We start from the raw sequence: 19546 nt of genomic DNA, 5'->3' as shown, positions 1-19546 counted from the left end.
GTCCAGTCTCTGTTGAAGATGGGACAAAGGAACAGCTTCAGCCTCATAACAACAGGCATGTCTGGGTGAAAAGAAGACCTAGCAGAGGCCCTGGTGCTCAAATGTAGTGAGCAGCCTTCTTTGAAGCAGTCAGGAGTTCTACAGGTGGGCAGTCAAAGAAAGAGTCTTGCCTGCAGGAGGAAGTCGTCCTGGTGTTGCTGCTGTGGGCAAAGAGCTGGCGAGCTGGCGATGACCCCTCAAAAGAAGGGGGGGAAAAAACATTTATTGAATATTTACAAACTCATTGTAAACAAATTAAAACATTAGCAGGATTAATGTAAAAATGTGCAGTATTGAAAACATATGAAATGGATGGAAATAAAATATAAAATAGATTAGATTTGGGTATGCAGGAAAATAGAGTAAATATAAGGAAGAGAGAAAGAGGGGGTGGGAAGTCAAAATATAATATGTAAAGATGATTCTGTTTGAAACGTTTGTCATAAATGAAAATTCTATATATATTTATAGAGTGAGTGGGAGCTTGGGAGCTGGTTCCTGAGGAAGAGGCAATCCATTTATGGAGCATTGATCCTGATTTGCTCACAGGGAGATTAGACAATGTTGGTTATTTAATGAGGATTCCCTTGGAGTGTGTGTGTGGGGAAGGGCAGACAATGTTGAGTCCAAATCTCCTCTGCCGCTGCACTTCCTGCGTAAGGTCTGGGCTTTGAGAGAGGGGTTTTGGTGCACAAGAGCCAACCTGACTTGGCCAATCTGTGATTGAGGTTGCACCCTAACCAGGTACTGAAAACATGCTCCACTCCTCTCCTGCCACCACTGCCCCAGAATATTCCAGGGATAACTCAGTTGCTTAAGAGTGTGGCACCTATAATGCCAAGGTTGCAGGTTCGATCAGCTGCATATTCTTGCATTGCAGAGGGGTTGGACTGATGATCCCCAGGATTCACTGCAGCTCTGTGATTTTATGGTAAATAACTTGACTCCTTGCAGTGTGAGCTTTCCCTGACCCCTTGACAGAGCAGCAGCTGGGAAGCCCCCCCCCCCGACCCTCTGCTCCATCCAGGGCAAACCCAAGACATTTTGGTGCCTGAGGCGAACCGCATAATGGTGCCTTCCCTGCCAAGGAAGAAGGGGGGTGAATGAAGATCTGCATCAGAAAAAAGGGCTTTGAGATCTGTTGCCGTCTGAGACAATGGCTTCACTTTGACTCATGGCTGAGCCGGTCCTGCCTCCTCCATCCCACGGGGGACGGATCCCACGCGGCACCACCTCTGCTTGGGGAGCTTGGCCGTCGATGTTGCCACTTACTCCGTGCCCAGGACTGGAGAAGAGAGGGCGGAGCTCCTATGGGCCCCGCCACTCGCGGCTCCACAGCCATTCGCGGCGCAGGGGAGGGGCTTCAAGACCGCCACGTTGCGCCTGTTGCCCTCCATGATTCCCCGCCTTCTTTTCTGGCCGTCCTCCCCTGCAGCCAATTGCTGAATGGTCCGCCTGGTCCAGTGGCCGCCTCTTGGCGCTGGCGGGCTAATAGCTTCCTGGCCCCTGTGCGGATTGGCCAATCAGGCGACAGGGGCGGAGCAGGGCAGGGCTGTGGCCGTAGCAGCCTCGGGGACTCGAGCGAAGCGGAGCCATGACGCGTAAGCGGGACTCCCCCCCCCCTCCGGTCCTGTCTCGCGCCCCCTTATTACTCTCCGGTGGGTGGGGGAGGATATGGGCTGGAAGGTCCCGTTGCCTCCTTGACTTGCTCAGGGCGGGGGTGCCGCCTCTGCCGCCCTTTCCCCCCCGCCCGTCAAGGCTCGGCGGCCTGCAGTGGCCCCCGCCCCCCCCGACTGGCCCCCGCCGCGCTTACAGGTGCACTACCTTTCTCCGCGGTGCAGGAGGCAACCAGCGCGAACTGGCGCGCAGCAAGAACATGAAGAAGAACGCTGACAAGGGCAAGCGCCGCGACGACGGCCTCTCCGCCGCCGCCCGCAAGCAACGGTGAGCACCGGGCGGGAGGGGAGCAAGGTCGAGCTCACCTGCCTGTCTTTCTGGGCCGGGCCTCGCCTCGAGCCCGGAGGCGCCTCTTCCTTAGCATAAAAGACCTGGCCGGGGCAAGAGCCAGGAACGGCTGGCTACCTCCCCACCATTCCTGCTCTTCCTATTTCTTCCGCCCCGGGTGGTGAGCGGTGGGCATGATCCTGTTCTCTGATAGGGACGAGGCTTCTCGTGGCACTAGAAATAGGAGCACCCCCGGCGGGATGAGCTTTCCGGGGCTCCTGACATCCGCTTCCTTGGATGCCCTTCTGAGTCGGCTTGTCTTTAAGGTGTCTCAAGACTCCTCCATGGCATTGCTGCTGAAGGTTGAGGTGACCAGTCCTAGGTGTCGCCAGGATTTTTGTTGGGGCGGAACCTCAGATTTGTATTGATTTTGATTGATTTAGGGGGGAAGCTGCCCCCCCTGCGCTACGTCCATACGGCCGGTGCCTGAGGTTCCGCCACTGTCTATGGAGGCTCCGCCAAACTGTCCTTGCTGCTGCTCTATCCCTGCTCTTACTTTCCACTCAAATCCTTAATGTGCCTAGCCTAGCCCCTTGTCAAAGCCCTCAGAGGCCAGAGTGACAGCCCCTTCTCACAGGCCCAGTGACGACTGAGGCAGCCTTTGCCCTACCTTTATTTGCCAGCCGCCCAGCACCTGCCCACAGGCCCAGGTGCACCTTCCAGACTCAGTGGCCACAACCTGACTTGTTGTTGTTCAGTCGTTCAGTCGTGTCCGACTCTTCGTGACCCCATGGACCAGAGCACGCCAGGCACGCCTATCCTTCACTACCTCTCGCAGTTTGGCCAAACTCATGTTAGTAGCTTCGAGAACACTGTCCAACCATCTCATCCTCTGTCGTCCCCTTCTCCTTGTGCCCTCCATCTTTCCTAACATCAGGGTCTTTTCTAGGGAGTCTTCTCTTCTCATGAGGTGGCCAAAGTACTGGAGCCTCAACTTCAGGATCTGTCCTTCTAGTGAGCATTCAGGGCTGATTTCTTTGAGAATGGATAGGTTTGATCTTCTTGCAGTCCATGGGACTCTCAAGAGTCTCCTCCAGCACCATAATTCAAAAGCATCAATTCTTTGGCGATCAGCCTTCTTGATGGTCCAGCTCTCACTTCCGTACATTACTACTGGGAAGACCATAGCTTTAACTATACGGACCTTTGTCGGCAAGGTGATGTCTTTGCTTTTTAAGATGCTGTCTAGGTTTTTCATTGCTTTTCTCCCAAGAAGCAGGCGTCTTCTAATTTCGTGACTGCTGTCACCATCTGCAGTGATCATGGAACCTAGGAAAGTGAAATCTCTCACTGCCTCCATTTCTTCCCCTTCTATTTGCCAGGAGGTGATGGGACCAGTGGCCATGATCTTAGTTTTTTTTGATGTTGAGCTTCAGACCATATCTTGCACTTTCCTCTTTCACCCTCATTAAAAGGTTCTTTAATTCCTCCTCACTTTCTGCCATCAAGGTAGTATCATCAGCATATCTGAGGTTGTTGATATTTTTTCCGGCAATCTTAATTCCGGTTTGGGATTCATCCAGTCCAGCCTTTCGCATGATGAATTCTGCATATAAGTTAAATAAACAGGGAGACAATATACAGCCTTGTCGTACTGCTTTCCCAATTTTGAACCAATCAGTTGTTCTATATCCAGTTCTAACTGTAGCTTCTTGTCCCACGTAGAGATTTCTCAGGAGACAAATGAGGTGATCCGGCACTCCCATTTCTTTAAGAACTTGCCATAGTTTGCTGTGGTCGACACAGTCAAATGCTTTTGCGTAGTCAATGAAGCAGAAGTAGATGTTTTCCTGGAACTCTCTAGCTTTCTCCATAATCCAGCGCATGTTTGCAATTTGGTCTCTGGTTCCTCTGCCCCTTCGAAATCCAGCTTGCACTTCTGGGAGTTCTTGGTCCACATACTGCTTAAGCCTGCCTTGTAGAATTTTAAGCATAACCTTGCTAGCGTGTGAAATGAGTGCAATTGTGTGGTAGTTGGAGCATTCTTTGGCACTGCCCTTCTTTGGGATTGGGATGTAGACTGATCTTCTCCAATCCTCTGGCCACTGCTGAGTTTTCCAAACTTGCTGGCATATTGAGTGTAGCACCTTAACAGCATCATCTTTTAAATTTTTAAATAGTTCAGCTGGAATATCATCACTTCCACTGGCCTTGTTGTTAGCGAGGCTTTCTAAGGCCCATTTGACTTCACTCTCCAGGATGTCTGGCTCAAGGTCAGCAACCACATTACCTGGGGTGTATGAGACCTCCATATCTTTCTGGTATAATTCTTCTGTGTATTCTTGCCACCTCTTCTTGATGTCTTCTGCTTCTGTTAGGTCCTTTCCACTTTTGTCCTTAATTGTGGTAATCTTTGTACGAAATGTTCCTTTCATATCTCCAATTTTCTTGAACAAATCTCTGGTTTTTCCCATTCTGTTATTTTCCTCTATTTCTTTGCATTGCTCATTTAGAAAGGCCCTCTTGTCTCTCCTTGCTATTCTTTGGAAATCTGCATTCAATTTCCTGTATCTTTCACGATCTCCCTCGCATTTTGCTTGCCTTCTCTCCCCCGCTATTTGTAAGGCCTCATTGGACAGCCACTGTGCTTTCTTGCATTTCTTTTTCATTGGGATGGTTTTCGTTGCTGTCTCCTGTATAATGTTACGAGCCTCCATCCACAGTTCTTCAGGCACTCTATCCACCAAATCTAAATCCTTAAACCTGTTCTTCACTTCAACTGTGTATTCATAAGGAATTTGATTTAGATTGTATCTTACTGGCCCAGTGGTTTTTCCTACTTAAGCTGGAATTTTGCTATAAGAAGCTGATGATCTGAGCCACAGTCAGCTCCAGGTCTTATTTTTGCTGAGTGTATAGAGCTTCTCCATCTTTGGCTGCAGAGAATATAATCAATCTGATTTCGATGTTGCCTGACAACCTGACTACCTTGCCTGTTTTTCTCTCTCCAGAGATTCAGAAATCATGCAGCAGAAGCAGAAGGCTGCCAAGGAGAAGAAGGAAGAGCCTCAGCAGCAGCAGCCAAAGTAGGCAAGAGCCCTGAGGGGGCCTGCCCAGGTGGTGGCTCCCTTTCCTTCTCCCTCAACCGCTCACACTCCCGCTTATAGCCACAGTGGGGGCCACCAGACCACCTCCTGCTGAGGCTGGAGAAGAAAGGAGGAGCCCCAGCCTGGTGAGAGCTGGCAAATGCTAGAACCAAGATACTTCATTAAAGTAGTTTTACCCATTTGTGCTGGCTGAAAAATTACTGCAGGAAGTGAGATGGGCCAGGTCAGCAGCACTGAAGTGAGATGGAGCAATTTATCCACTGTGTGCACCCGTGTGTGTGTGTGTGTATGTTTATATGGCTTGCAGCCTTGTACAGTAGTCATGGGCCCATCCCACCCCCAACAGCTGGAAGCTGAGATTTGGCAAAGCAGAAGGATGGGGTGCCTATGGGAGACAGTCTTGGCTTGTAACTTCATGGAAGATTTGCTTATGTTGATTTTTTAAAAGGCTTGTTTCCCACCTTTTGGGCATAAGCAGCATTTAAACTGACTTAACAATTCATAAAAATGTCTATAAATGGTCATGAAAATCCTAAATCACTTGATTTAAAACAACAACATATTTAAAAACAATGCAGAGACCCTACAGCTGTGAGATCAGGCCACAAGCCATGCAAAGCAAGCAGACTAAGAATGTAAAATTACATAAACACAGTCTTTACCCTAATGCCCAAGAAGCAGGAGAGACTTTGCCTGGTGCCTCCTCACCACACCTTTGAAAAGAAAATAGTAGAGCTGGAAAGGTTCAGAAAGAGCAATCAAAACAATCCAGTGGTTAGAGCAAATCCCTTAAGAGGCAAGGTTGCCACGTTTGGGGCTTTTTAGAGATAAGCTTTTATCCTTCTCTGTCATAATGCCAGAACCCAGCTGGGGCAAGCCAAGGAAGTTATTCTTCAGCACAGGTTCAGACAAGAGTCAGTGACCAGCTCATACCAGGGCTTCTATAAAAACCTAGGATTGCCTCTTTGGGTCAGGGGTCCAGTCCAGCACCCTATGCCCAGAGAGATGTCTGTGTAAGCTCAGATGCAGACAGAGTGTAACTGTGTACCCAGGCCTGGTCACCTGTAGTTGCTTTCTCTGGCTTTCCCTTTCTGTGGCCAGCCTCCTTCCAGAAGTTGCACAGACCGCGATTATCTCTGGGGGAGAGGGAGGTCAACTTTGTGTCCGGTCATCAGGAAGGGCCTGATCTCAGACCTGCTGCATCCCACAGGCACAGGAGTACCTCACGTATTGGGTTTCACAGTGCCTTCCCCAACTGGCCTTGCATCACCCGTTTGCTTGACAAAGAATGGAAGGGACTCAGGCTGGTTTCACCCCACAGAACTGGATCTTGCCCATCCAGTGGCTCCCAAAATGTGGACTCTGCCTCAGAGGCAATGGACCTTGAAGAAGAACCTGGGCAGGGGGCTTGGATTACCACAACTGCAGTGATCATAGTTTCCCCACAGAGAGACTATACTCTATTGGCTCTTGTCAGGTGGCCAGACCCTGTCCCAAATGCTGGCCTAGATGAGTCCTCTCCTATTGCAGCTGACCCAAACCAGGCAGGATGCCCCAGATTTGCAAGGCAGAGCATTCCCCATCCACACCTAGGGAGGATGCTCTAACCCCTCTCCACCTGCCCTGGGTGAGATACTCTAAACAAAAGTTTAGATCTTGGAAAAAACCCAAGATCTCCCAACTGTCAGCAACTTCCGAAGCCTCAGTTGAGGCAATGCCACCCACACCCACAGTATGTTTGGCTATAGGAGGTCTCCCTGCCGTGCTTTGGGATAATGAGGATGGGGGGATTTTTGGCATAAAGAGTGGCACTAGCCTCTTCTGATTAGGTGCTCTTCCCCATTCCTCTCCTGCCCCTGAGGAGCAAAGAGAAAGGAAGGCAACCAAAGTTCCAATTCAGGAGTTCTCTGGCTGTGGGACAGAGTCCTCCCAGGTGATGCTTTGTAGGAACTTTTGTAGGAAGGGCCGTCATGGGCTTTGCAGGCGCCAGAAGGTCCCAGGTTCAGTCGCTGATGGCCTCTCCAGGTACAACTGGGAATAGTAACCACAGGTGGAGCCAGCAGAGAGAGAAGGCTGTTGCAATGCTAGGCTCGCTCCATCGTTTTCTCAGCTGAGTCTTGCAAGCCCAGCCTCTACTATCCTCCCACCCCCTACACTAAAATGTCCTGCCTAACAACAACCACCCTGGCAAGTTGGCGCATTAACCTCAGCTACTCTGCTGTAGTTCTAAGGCTGGGAAATTCATACAGAAGGAAAGAAGTAGAGGTGGGGGAAGCAGGTCCACGAGCAGCCTGGAGCAGCCATCAGGATTCAGGAGAGCAGGATGGGCCCCTGAATCTATAAACGCACCCAGCAGCATTACAGTTGAACAAGATTTTATTGGCAGAGCAAATACAGTGTCCACAATGAGCACCAGTCCTTTGGGTCTGTCTCTCCTTGTTAATCAGCACCGTGACAGGACCCTCCTCCCCCCCATTTGGCAGGATCATCCTTCCACCACCTGTACACATGGGAAGAGGTGCCACAGCAGGAGGCCCCCTCACACCCCCCACTACAGGTCAGATGTTCACTGCCAAGACCCTGCAGTGTCTGATAATGGCTGAGAACTGGAGAGAGGCGCTGTGTTCCTGTGTTTGATTCTTTGTGTGCACCCTCCTCCTTCCTCTCTCTGGAGTTCTCTGGTCCATATTAGTGGGACTTGGCCACCTGGAGCTCTGCCTCGTATTTTGTCCAGCCTTGCAACCAACATTGGGAGACGATGGATGGATGGGCATCAGCACCACCCTTACCCTTTCCTGCCGTTAAAGCACCTGCCTCCTCTGGGCCCCCACTCTGCTGGCTCGTTCACATTAAAGGTACCCGCTGGGGCAAGGCATGCTGTGGCCAGCACTGGAACGTGGCATCATGGGCGGCCTTGACATGCAGCACCCAGTGGCAGGCAGTCTTCGGACCAGGCCTGGTCTCTTGGCACCAGGTGGGTCTCTTGGCACCAGCCTTTGGTGATTGTGGCAGGTGGCTGAGCCCACAGCAGGCTGTGGCAAAAGAGCCTCCAGGCCCTTTTGGCAGTAGCAGGAGCAGCAGCAGCTACGTAGCAACACTGATGCGGTGAAGGTTGTGCCGCTGGCGCCGCACAAAACGCAGGGGGGTGTTGTTGCGTTGTTGCGACCCCGGTAGGCAGAGCGGGCCCAGCAGAAGCCAGAGGTAGAGGAGGACACAGGCCCAGCCAGAAGAGACCTTAACCCAGAAGGTGGACCAGCTGCCATGAGTGAAAGTGGTCTCCAGCACCGCATTTTCATAGCTGCAAAGAGCAGAGGCAAGTCACATTGCAAGGTCCAAAGCTGCCCCCCCCCAACCTTTTGCCACTCAAGTTGCCACTCCCCCTCGATGTGGGCACCTTGTTCCTACCTGAACCAGTTGGTGAGGGTCATCATGACGTACAGCGAGGCCAGGAAGAAGACGAAGTGGAAGGTGGAGTAGCTGTAGACCACAGGGTCGCCATGCACGATCTGCTGCTCCACTGTGGACCCCTCCTGCTCACTTCTATGCCCTAGGCCAGGGGTGAAAAAGGGCCCTCCTGCTCACATAGCTCAGGGATCCAAAGCCCTGCTCTGCACCAATAGCAGTGTCTGGTTGAATGACCAGCTATTCTGTCTCTTATGGGATGTCTCATTTTGGGGGAGTCCTGTACACATACCCTGTCCCTTATTTGAGCATCTGGGGGAAAGATTCGGGAGAGACTGAGATGAGGAGTGTCCCCAAAGATTGCTCCTCCTGCTATGCATACTTGAGATACCTGCCTTGCACCCCAACAGTGGATGTGGTGGGGTTGGGGGGGCACTGGAAGGCCTAAGTGGCTTGGGATGCTGCTGGGGCCACATCACACTCACCTGCTACCTCCTCTTCCATCTTATCAGGGCAACAGAAGAAACAGGACGCCTTCTGCAAAGAGAACAGGATGGGTCATCCACCGCTCATGCAACCTCTTGCCACCTGGCTGTGGTTTCTCTAGCTGCCCTTTAGCTCACAATGGAAACACAGCTGGCAACTGCCGGGTGGGACCCTCACCCAACCCTTAAGTCAGCTCCCACCAGCACCAGCCTGTCTGGCCAGTAGCCCCAGGGGGTTGGGGATAGGGAGAAGAGAATGGGAGTTGCAGTCCAGCAACACCTGGAAGGCCAGAGGCTTTCCAGAGGGTGGTGTGTGGAGTTCTGACTTCCCAAGAAACAAAGAGGGAGCCTAGAATCAGTTACAGAGGGTGCTGGCTTTTCCCCTCTAGCCGAAAAGGGGGGAATCCTACCCTGTTTGTATTTGGAAGTGGTAATCAGGCTAGGATTGGGCCCACCCCTGCCAGTGTTTTGCAGGGGAAATCCATGAGATATACATTGTGGGAACAAAGCAGACTGTGCATTTGGACATTAGAACTTGAACACAGGCAGTATCCCAAGAAGCAGACCTCAGACACTGAGACATTCATTTTATTGCCTGCCTTTCTGCCCCAACACATACAGTGGTTGCAACTTGAAATGCTATATAAAAAATAAATGATAAAAGCAGAGAATCCTTTTGGGCAATGGAGAATCTTTTCAGGAGCTGGAGGTTAGGGGAAAAACCTTGAAGATCAGCAGCTGCCTCTCAAGAGGGTTTCTGCCCCACACTGGACCCTTTCCTGGAACCCACCTTAAACTCAAAGCTGTAGATCTTGACCATCCACAGAGGTCCAAACAGCTCAGCGAGCATTGATGCTTCGTTGCTGCAGGAGGAGAAGGACAAGGATGAGCAAATCAGCATCAGGAGCCCTTCCTGAGCACAGCCCATCCTCTACCCAGCCAGTAGACAGGCTGACCACAGGATGGGATGGAGAACCTGTACTGTTTCTCTGACACAAGATCCATCCTAGTATGCCAGGAGTCCAGCAGGCAGGCTCTGCTCCTCCCTGTCAGGGCTCATTTAGTCTGCCCCAGGTGGGCAGCCTGAGGGCATTGCCCCAGAAGTCCAATATGACTGGGATGTAACTTGCCCGCATTCTCCACCAGTCTGTTATCTTGTAACAGGAGTGGGTGACAGTGCAGGTCCCTTATTCCCAGACCCCTCCTCTAGCCCACTATGGCAAGCTGGGGTGAATCCTTAGCTTGGGATCTGAGACCTCCGGGGGCACACAGGCAGGTACCCACCAGGCAAAGAGGACGCATGCGTACATGACCCCAGCCCCCAGGATAGCCACCGTTGTGTCCTCAGTCTGCATCCCATCCTTGCTCACACTGGGGAAGCAGATGGTGAGATTCTGCCCCTTGTACTGCACTGTGGGAGAGAGGGAGTAAAATGCCATTAGCTGATTGAGGGCCTGCCAAACCCCCGTGGATCTCCCCAGAAGGCAAAGGCTCAGAGCTGACACAGACCTTTCTCTGGTGGCCGGCTGGACAGGGCGGAGAAGGTCAGGTACATGACATAGCAGCAGATGATGGAGGCCTGTAAGGGGCTGGAGCTTGGCTGTCCTGGAAGCAGGCAGGTGCAAGGGAAATAAAGGGTTATCACTGTCCTCAAAAAACATCCACATCCCAGCAATAAAGAGTGAAAATGCAGTCTGTGTCTATCGGCCCAGAGTCATTGGTCTACTTGTGAGTACCTGACTCCTGAAGCTCCCTCACTGCCAGAAGCTGTAGTTAGGAGGCAGAGTATATAAGCTGCCTCCTGACCCTTCCAGTTGCTGGAAACATCACAGGTCTCTGGCTCTCTGATCCCCATACTTTCTGAGCTCCCTGTGACAGGGTCCTGGGACTGTCCCATGACCTTGTTTCTGAATCACCTTTTGCACCTGGACCTATTCTTTCTGGTTGACCTTGTGTACCTAGAAGTCTGCTCTCTTAGGTGAGTATTTGATTTAAAAAAATTACCCCGCTAGCACCCACCCCTCTAAGAAAACCACCTAGAACCCAACATCCTTGGGAGAGGAACTTCCAGGGAAAAGAGAGCACTGATTCAGTGTTTCTTGTTTGTGCAATTAAGTCCTGAGAGTGCTCTACACTTTGTTTGTTGCAGGCCACAGAAGACTGTGAGCCCCTGCCCCTCCAATTCCACCCTGTGCTGCAAAATCACACATGCCATTACTCACGCAGGCGGACGCAGGGGGTGATGGAGATGAAGGACATGAGGATGCACAGGGCACCGTTGAAGGCCAGCAACCCCTTGTTGAGGAAACAGCCACCTGGGTGGGTGTAGAATTTGTACAGGAAAGTGTAAGCGGTGGAGGCTATGGTGTAGAAGCCCAGTGTAGCCAGGAAGATAGCCAGGTACCAGCGCTTATCTGTGGAGGCGCCTGTCAGCCTGTGAGAGAACGAGGGGAAAGCTTGTTCGGAGCACCGACCTGAGGCCAGCTCCCTCCCTTCTCCAGCCCCCTTGTGGGCACTTGGTCCAGGAAAGCGCCCCAACCGGTTCCATCCAGAAGGCAGACTCACCAGTTCTTGTTCCAGGTGTGGGCAAAGGCTGTGATCAGCACCAGCTGGACCAGGATGAAGGCAAAGCCTCCGCAGACACCAACCAAGTGCCAGGCTGCAAGGGTCAAAGGAGGACAGAAATGTCGGCGGTGGTCAAGGGGACCAAAGAAGCCAAGTGCCACCTCTGGCTGTACTGCCAGGCTGTTTCCCCTCTGGAAAGCCGGCTCAGTTCTGGCCAGGAAAAGCAGGAAAGAGACTTCTGGCTTAGATCCCTCAAAGAGAAGCCATCTTTTGGCTGAGGAGCAGGATCATGGGAATAAGAGCCTGCTCAATCAGGCCAATGAGGACCCATCTAGTCCAGCATCCTCTTCTCATGGTGGCCAACAAGATTCCTCAATGGGAAACCGGCAAGCAGGATTTGAGCACATGAGCTCCCTTTTCTCCTGTGCTTTCCAGGAACTGGTATTCAGCAGCACGGCTGCCTCCTTGAATTTGTCTAATCTTTTAAATAAATGTTCTAAAGCTGGTGGCCATCACCGCCTCCTATGGGTCTCCTCAGAGGATTATCAGTAAGGAAATAAGCCCCACCAGAGGGAGGGATGCTGATTCTGACAGAAACAGAAAAGGATGGGGGAATGGCTCCATTTTGCCTGTTCAGAAATCTGTCAGGCAAAAAGGGTCCATATATGTTCCCGTTGTTGTTTTCAAGTCTGCAGATTACAATGAATGATAAGTGTTTCTTTCCTTGCATTCTTTTGCTATTTCTTTTACCTTGAAATGTATGTAAGTTACCCAAACAGTTATTCACATTACATAATTTTAACCTACATCAAACAGCGGGCAGCAAGACATATTACGTCGTATTTGGTGGAAACAGAACTGCAGCAGAATGGAAACGAGGCTGGTGAAGAATGGAAATGGCTGCCTTCCTCCATCCCTACCTGGAGAGCTGTCCCTACAGTGAGGAGGGGTGGGGCTCTTGGCAAGAGCAAGTTGTAGAGCCACCAGCCTGATCCAGCAGCCAAGTGGACTGCTTTTCTATTCTCCTTACCTCGGAGGAAGCGCTGGTCTTGGATGAAGAAGGCGGCTGCACAGAGCCCCACAAGGATGAGGAGCTTCAGGAACCAGAACCTGCAACAGATCCCAAAGAGGTGGTGAATAACCAGGGTGGCCCCTGGATGGACAGGCCTTTGGCTTCCTCTGCCTGCTCCTTCGTAACAGCCCAGGGGCTGCCAGGTCTGTGTCAGGACCTCCCTTCTCCTCACCCATTGTGCAAGAGGGCGCGAAAGTTGCTGCTGGACTTGATGTTGACCAAGAAGGCTGCCTGGCCCAGGTAGAAGCAGGCAGTGCCAAAGCAGACCCTGTAGACAGCTGAGTAGCCCACCAGGATGTCGCAGTCACTGCCCCCAGGAAGGTGTTCACACAGCACTGCGTAGAAAGGCACCTGTGGGAGGAAGGGAGAGAGACCCGGGGTGGAGGGAAGCATTGCCAGACCAACCACACTGGAACCCTTTATGTATGTATGTATGTATGTATGTATGTATGTATTGATTGATTGATTGATTGATTGATTGATTGATTGCATTTATATCCCATTTTGCGCCACTCCAAGGAGCTCAAGGCAGCATGCATGGCTATTTCCTATCTCATTTAATCCCCACAACAACCCTGTGAGGGAAGATAGGCTGAGATGTGGGGACTGGCCCCCCAAATCACACCCAGTGAGCTTCATGGCTAAGTAGGGATTTGAACCCTTGTATTCCTGGTCCGAGTCCAACATGCTAACCACTGTACCACTATTTAGTGTGGAATTAAAATGTTTGCTTTGCAGAGCCCACCCTCTGCTTTCTTCTCTTTTTAAATAGAACTAGAGTAATAGCATTTTAAAAAGGGAAGTGAATTAATAAGAGGAAGCTGGTCATTCAAGCCCCTCCCTGCCACTTGGAGATTATTTTCTTGGTATAGTGGCTAGTTGTCCTCTCTTCCCCCCCGCCCCACCCCACCCCAATGAGCCTCTAGGTGCAGGTGGAGGAGGCTCCCAATGGCAGTGGCTTCTCACTCACTCACGTTCTCCTTGATGGCTTCAGCCACAGTGCGGGAGAGCATGAAGCAGCAGCTGGCACAGGCCAGGATGTGGAAGAGCATGTAGAGGAGCCGGGTCCCCGTCGAGACCTTGATGCCGGGGCAGCAGGGGCAGCACAAGGTGCAAGGGGCTGGGCCGCAGCAGCAGCAAATCTGAGCAGAGGAGAGGGAAGTTGAGTGTTACCTACTTAGGCCCTCCCTCTCTACATGCCCAGCAACCCTCTGCCTCCCTGCCCACAATGAGCTGGACTCCCTGCCTCTTCCATCTCACTGGACACTAGACCCAAGCATCTGCCAGCAGAAAGCAGCTGGGGTCTGTTGCCTGCATGGGTGAGGGGCTGGGCAGCCGGATTGTCCTGGGTCAGTCCCTAGGCTTGGCCCACTCACAAGGCTGTCCCTGAGCAAGTCCTTGAGCAGCGAGTGAGGGGCACAGCCTGCAGGAGGCGGGATTATGGGGATTGGGAAGCTCAGGTGCCATCTGTTGCTGCTGGAGGGGGGCAGGCGTCACATTCATGGTCCAACATGCTTCCACCAACCCACCAGTCTCTGGTTCAGCCGGACAAAATATGCAAAACAAGCAACCTAGCTCTTGGGGCCAGCTGTGGGTCAAGAACTGGCAGTGGCACAGAATTTCTAATATGGTGTTTTAGTTCTTAATGGTAATTTCTTTTTGCTGTTCTATACTGTACTTTAGAGCAGCTCCTCTTATGGAACAGCTATATAACTGCAGTTAATAAATAAAACAATTCATGCATGGCTTTTCCCTTGTGGGAAAAACAGCCGTGGGTTGCAATGTTTCTGTGCCCTCAGAGGGTTTTGTGCCACCCATCCTGAGTCTGTGGAACACACAATAGGTTAGAAAGGGAGGGCACATTCCTGTCGCTGAGATGCGCCAGCTGAGCAGTCCGCTATGGGAGTAGCATAATAGGCACCAATCTGTGAGCAGAGATGGGCTTGCTAGGCTGGCTCCACAGGCTTCCCTGTAATCTGGAGTTCACGTGTGCCCAGGAGGATTGCTCTGGCACTGTCAATCAGTCCAATTGACAGTGCAATACTTTAAAGGTAAATTTCAGTGAGCACATACAGGAAGATGTACACCAAGCAGGGATCACTGCTGAATGGCACACTTTAAGAACAGGAAGGGCTGTGGCTCGGTGGCAGAGCATCTGCTTGGCATGTTGAAGGCTCCAGGTTCAAATTCAAGCAGCTTCTCCAGGTATGGCTGAAAAGGCCCCCGAATGAAGACTGGAGAGCCATTGCTGTCAGCCAGTGTAGACAGTGCTGAGCTGGATAGTCTGGTTCAGTAGAAGATGGCTCCTTACACTCCTAAGGCTCATTGTTTTAACTTGCTTGCATTGCCTTATTATCACTCTGCAGGACACCTTTGGATGCCAACAACCTTCTCATTAGCCCCCTTTCCAAAGACTCCAAAGCTCCTGCGTCACTGAGTTCTTTGTCTGCTGCTTCCAACCAGTTTTGCAGCTGTTGCATTTCTTCTTCTTTCTCTGGGTTTGGCACAGCAACACCTGGGTCCCGTAAGGCAATGGCCCCAAAGAGGAGCCAGCCAAAGCCTCCCACCTACCCCTAGCTGTGCACCTGAGCATCCTGCCCAGCTGTGTTCTCAAGAGTCCACCTGACCACCAATAACCCTAGAGAGGGATTAGAGTCACTCCTAATTGACACAGGCACAGCATGCATCCCCTCTTCCTACCTGAGCTGGGCAGAGCCCCTCGCCATGATCTGCAGTTGGACCAATGAAGTTAGGGATGCATTGCAGGATGGGGGACCACCTTTGCTAGTTGGCCACATTTTTGGCCTGCCTCAGGAAGCTCCTTGAACACCTTTCACCCTCCTCGGTCAAGAAGCACATCTGGGAAAGAGTTTGAATGGAATGTGTTCCTCAACCCAGCTGGGATATCACTTCAAGATGGGGAGCTTAATTCTCCATGTGCCCAGAGCCAGGGGCCTGAAACTGCTGCCCGTCAGCTTAAGGAGATTTTATGGAGAGGACCCCTCCAGGCACCAACCAGCATCTTACACACACCCTTGGATTCCTGTTAAAAGAGAGGCAGGGGTGCCGCACTGTTATGTACTGAGTTGAATAGGATCCAAACTGCAGCAGTCTGATTGGTCCTAGAACAATAGGATTGAGATTGCAGCAGTCTGACTGGTCCCAGAACAATAGGATTGAGATTGCAGCAGTCTGATTGGTCTGCAGGAGTCACCCAATCCAGCTCCAGGTGGAAGTGAATCCGCACTCTGATTGGCTAATTCCGGGATACTCCTGTATGCCAATCAGAGTGCGGATTCACTTCCACCTGGAGCTGGATTGGGTGACTCCTGCAGACCAATCAGACTGCTGCAGTTTGGATCCTATTCAACTCAGTACATAACACGCACCTAGAGGGAAACTGGTGCTCTGCTAAGCTACTCTACACAAAGAAGGTGCTCATGTCCCATTCCTGGGCAGCTAACGACCTACAAGAAGCACCCAGGACTGTCTCTGGCCTTAATATTGTGACAGCAAAAGGAATCAAGGCAGCCCCTATGAGGGATAGTAGATACCTAGAAGGGGAGGGTCCAAGGAACATGTCAGAGGAGAAAGTGTACCAGTTTAGAAAACAGATGGATGAGTGGGTGAATCCTGAGCTTCTAGAGGCAAGAGTTGGTACCAGGTTATGGGGTAGCCATCTCTATTGAGGCTCCTTCCAGGCAGGAATTCATTGTGGAAACGATGCTGCTCAGGCATGCAAGCTTTCTGCATTGTTTATAAAACATCACTGTCATCAAAATCCCAGCCCACATTTTTTAAATTTACATTTAATCCGGATTTCCCCTTCCTGTGGGAAATCCGATAAGTAGAAACAACCTGTCAAACATCCGCAGTCTCTGTCTGGTGTGGAAATTCCTTGGCACAGAATTGTGGTTTTTTTGAGGGGTGGGGAGGGGTAGTTTGTCATGTGTGTGGTGTTGACTGGTGTCTTGGTGGCTGGCCTCTATCACACACATAAACCCTGCATTTGTCAACTCCTCTCCAGAGCACAAGTTAAGCTATTTTGTTCCAGATACACCAGTAACAGGCAGAAGGTGTTAATTCCCAGTAATGACTACAATGCTGAAGGTGCATTTGAATTTCAGCGGCCTGATGAGAGGGAGTTGTGATATCAAGTCAATGTGGGGAATTACCTCTTCAGACTATAATCACAGTACATACAACAGACTTTCTCTTTTTAAAAATTTAATCTGAATTTCACCTCCTCCTTAGAACTTCAGTCTTGACACTTTTTATTATATGTGGTGGAATTGTAAAAAGATAAAGGAATTCTAGGAAATGATATATAATGAATTTTTAAAAATGTTATATAATGAATTTTTAAAAATAACTTTTGTCAAAAGACCAGAAGCCTTTCTCTAAGGAATTTTAGGTGCAGATGTACCGAAGGATTTGAGAAGACTGTTCATGTACGCAACTACAGCTGCAAGGATGCTGCTTGATTAGCAATGGAAAGAGGACAAGATGCTGACAAAGGCGTACTAGCAGATGCAATTACTTGAGTATGCAGAGATGGCTAGACTGACTGGGAAAATCAGAAATCGGGAGGATCAAAACTTCAATAGAGAATGGGACAAATATAGATTGTATTAAAAAAAACCCCTGTAAACTCTTGAACTCTTTGGCATGCTTTGAATAACTCTTGCAATGTGAAAAAGACTTTGGATATATTGGAGGACTATAATTCGGATGAACTATAAAAGGCAATTGATTAAGATATTTAACGGACCCATGGAAGGGAGGACCAAAATCCTAAGATTCAGAAGAATCTTGTTTTATCTTTAATATTCAAAAAATGTTAATTATGTGATTTATTTTGTAAAACCAATAAAAATCATTTTTTTAAATTAAAAAAACTTCAGTCTTTCATTGATGCTGCACTTTGGGAGGGGTGGAGAGACTGCATAGCTGTGCTGTTAATGGTTACAGGGGTGTATAGATTTTTAAAAATATTGCTACTTGGTCCCACCCACACAAAACCAAACAGCAGATCAATATAGCACTTGCCCAAGTATTAAAAAAAAGAATCAAAAGAGATATCGCTCCCCCTTCTGCCAACAGGCCTCTAGTTTGTGCCTTGTGAAACACAACAACTAACTGGGCTGGCCATGTTTGCCCTCTTGCCAGCGATGCAGAGGAGGGGCAAAAAAGCCACCAACTGAATTTATTCTGCCAGGCTCCACCCTCTGATGCGAATGGCAAGAAGTGGGATAACAGTGAAAATCCACGGCTGAATAAACAAGATGTGTGGAAGGCCACGTGCCAATTGCATACATCTGAAAACCAGCCCTGCAGGACCCGTTTGCAACAGAAAGCCCCTTCTGGACGTCCCCCTGAGCTCTGGGGAACAGTGCTGGACAGACTGTGTGAACAAGGCAAGAAGGGCGACCCAAACACCACCACCACCCTGCCCCACATGCATCATCCCAAGAACCCTCTGCATGTGTTTTTCTCTACATTCTCGTTGTCAGTCCAATTATCTTTCATTTAGTTGTGTTGATTGTCAAGGCTGAGGCTCACAAGACTTTATCCTCTGAACGTCCATGGGAGGCCTGATCCTTCCCTGGTCTTGGAACTGAGGGCAAGGGCAGAGTGGGTTGCTGGGCAAATGGCTAGCTTGCTTTCCCCAATGTTGCCCGTGGCTAGAGGCTTCCTCACTTGAGGGGAGGTTGCTGGGACTCTGGCCTGAGCTTGGGCCTTGCCAGCGCAGCAGAAGGACCATTGTGGCTCAGTGGCAGAGTTCCTGCTTGGCATGCAGAAGGTCCTTGGTTTGATACTCAGCAGCATTTCCAGGAAAGGCTAGGAATGCCCCCTGTCTGATACCCTGGTGAGGTGCTGCCAATCTGTGTGGCCCAGGGGTGAAAGAAGCAGCTGGTGTTCAAGCTGGCATCATCTGTTCTGGCTGTTCCCTCCCTTGGGGGCCTCTTGTGCCAGGCCTTGGCCAGACCCCAGAGCTGACAAGTCTTGAAGCCTCCCCTCTGCTTACCTGGGCCTTGCAGTAGCCTGGCACCATCCCTCCTCCTCTGTTCCCGGTGCCCCCAGCTCCCCAAGGGAACAGCTGGACGTCCTGCCCTCGTCCCCCAGTCATCCGCTCCTGGCTCGGTGGGCCCAGCCCTTTGCTCAGCAGCGGATCCCTGGGACCAGGTGGAGCCTGCTCTCCAGAAAGTGGATGCAAAGAGAAAGCCAATTAGCTGAGAGGCTGAGATTGGCCAACTGGCAACCCCCTGCCTCCACCTTTGATCCCCGAGACCAGCGATTGGCCTTCCTGGGGGGGGGGGGGAGGGTGCGCCTTTCCCCTCCACTTGCCTTTCTGCCTGATTATGTCAGGAGCCAAATCTGCCTCTTTAACCCTCTTACCCGGCAGAAATAGAGAGCTTAGCCGTTCCGTTGGGTTAGGTGAATGGGTTAGGCTGTTGTTGCAAGATGGAAGGGACAGGAGCCTTCTCACCTCAGGTCCCCCCAGGGAGCAAAGTAGCAGCCACAGAGGCCAAAGCAGGGCCTTGCCTGGCGATGGAGCCTCTGTGAACCTGTTCCAAGGGCAGGGAGGGTGGCAGGCAGGCAGAGGACTCCATCAACCTTCAGCCATGCAGGACTACTGGCCTCTTTTGGCTGCCACAGACTGGGCAGGGCTTCCATCAGAGAACTAAAACTGATCTGGCCATAGCGGCACACACTTTAGTTGCATCCTGCGTGGATTACTGTTAACGTACTCTACGTGGGGCTGCCTTTGAAAAGTGCCCAGAAACTTCAACTGGTCAAAAAAGATTAGGCTAGACTGTTGACTGGGGCAGGTTATAGGAACCATATGACTCCCTTGTTGCAACAGCTCCACTGGTTACCAGTTTGTTTCCAGACACAATTCAACGTGTTGGTTGTGACCAATAAAGCCC

At 50.8% G+C, this 19546-nt stretch overlaps 2 protein-coding genes across 3 annotated transcripts; one reads left to right on the top strand and one right to left on the bottom strand.

The window, feature by feature from the left end:
• Positions 1-1494: 1494 nt before the first annotated feature.
• On the top strand, positions 1495-5272 carry SERF2 (small EDRK-rich factor 2). The gene is made up of 3 exons (XM_033167769.1): positions 1495-1640; positions 1881-1983; positions 4995-5272. The coding sequence occupies exons 1-3, from the start codon at positions 1634-1636 to the stop codon at positions 5071-5073; spliced, it is 189 nt and encodes a 62-aa protein (XP_033023660.1). The 5' UTR covers positions 1495-1633; the 3' UTR covers positions 5074-5272.
• Positions 5273-7454: 2182 nt separating this feature from the next.
• SERINC4 (serine incorporator 4) lies at positions 7455-19098 on the bottom strand. 2 transcript variants are annotated; one of them, XM_033167884.1, is made up of 12 exons: positions 18643-19098; positions 13589-13756; positions 12787-12965; positions 12573-12652; positions 11543-11636; positions 11200-11411; positions 10487-10582; positions 10262-10388; positions 9768-9840; positions 8967-9029; positions 8496-8623; positions 8103-8388 (listed from the first exon to the last, which is right to left on the bottom strand). In XM_033167884.1, the coding sequence occupies exons 1-12, from the start codon at positions 18742-18744 to the stop codon at positions 8175-8177; spliced, it is 1536 nt and encodes a 511-aa protein (XP_033023775.1). In that variant the 5' UTR covers positions 18745-19098; the 3' UTR covers positions 8103-8174. The 2 variants fall into 2 exon arrangements, with proteins under 2 accessions (XP_033023774.1, XP_033023775.1); XM_033167883.1 differs by lacking the exon at positions 8496-8623 and having other exon boundaries at positions 7455-8388; positions 8978-9029.
• Between the last annotated feature and the right edge of the window lie 448 nt (positions 19099-19546).

This window comes from Lacerta agilis, chromosome 13, assembly GCF_009819535.1.
Source record: "Lacerta agilis isolate rLacAgi1 chromosome 13, rLacAgi1.pri, whole genome shotgun sequence".
NCBI lineage: Eukaryota > Metazoa > Chordata > Lepidosauria > Squamata > Lacertidae > Lacerta > Lacerta agilis.
The sequence above is the reverse complement of the archived record's forward strand: the minus strand, read 5'-3'. Positions and strand labels throughout refer to the sequence as shown.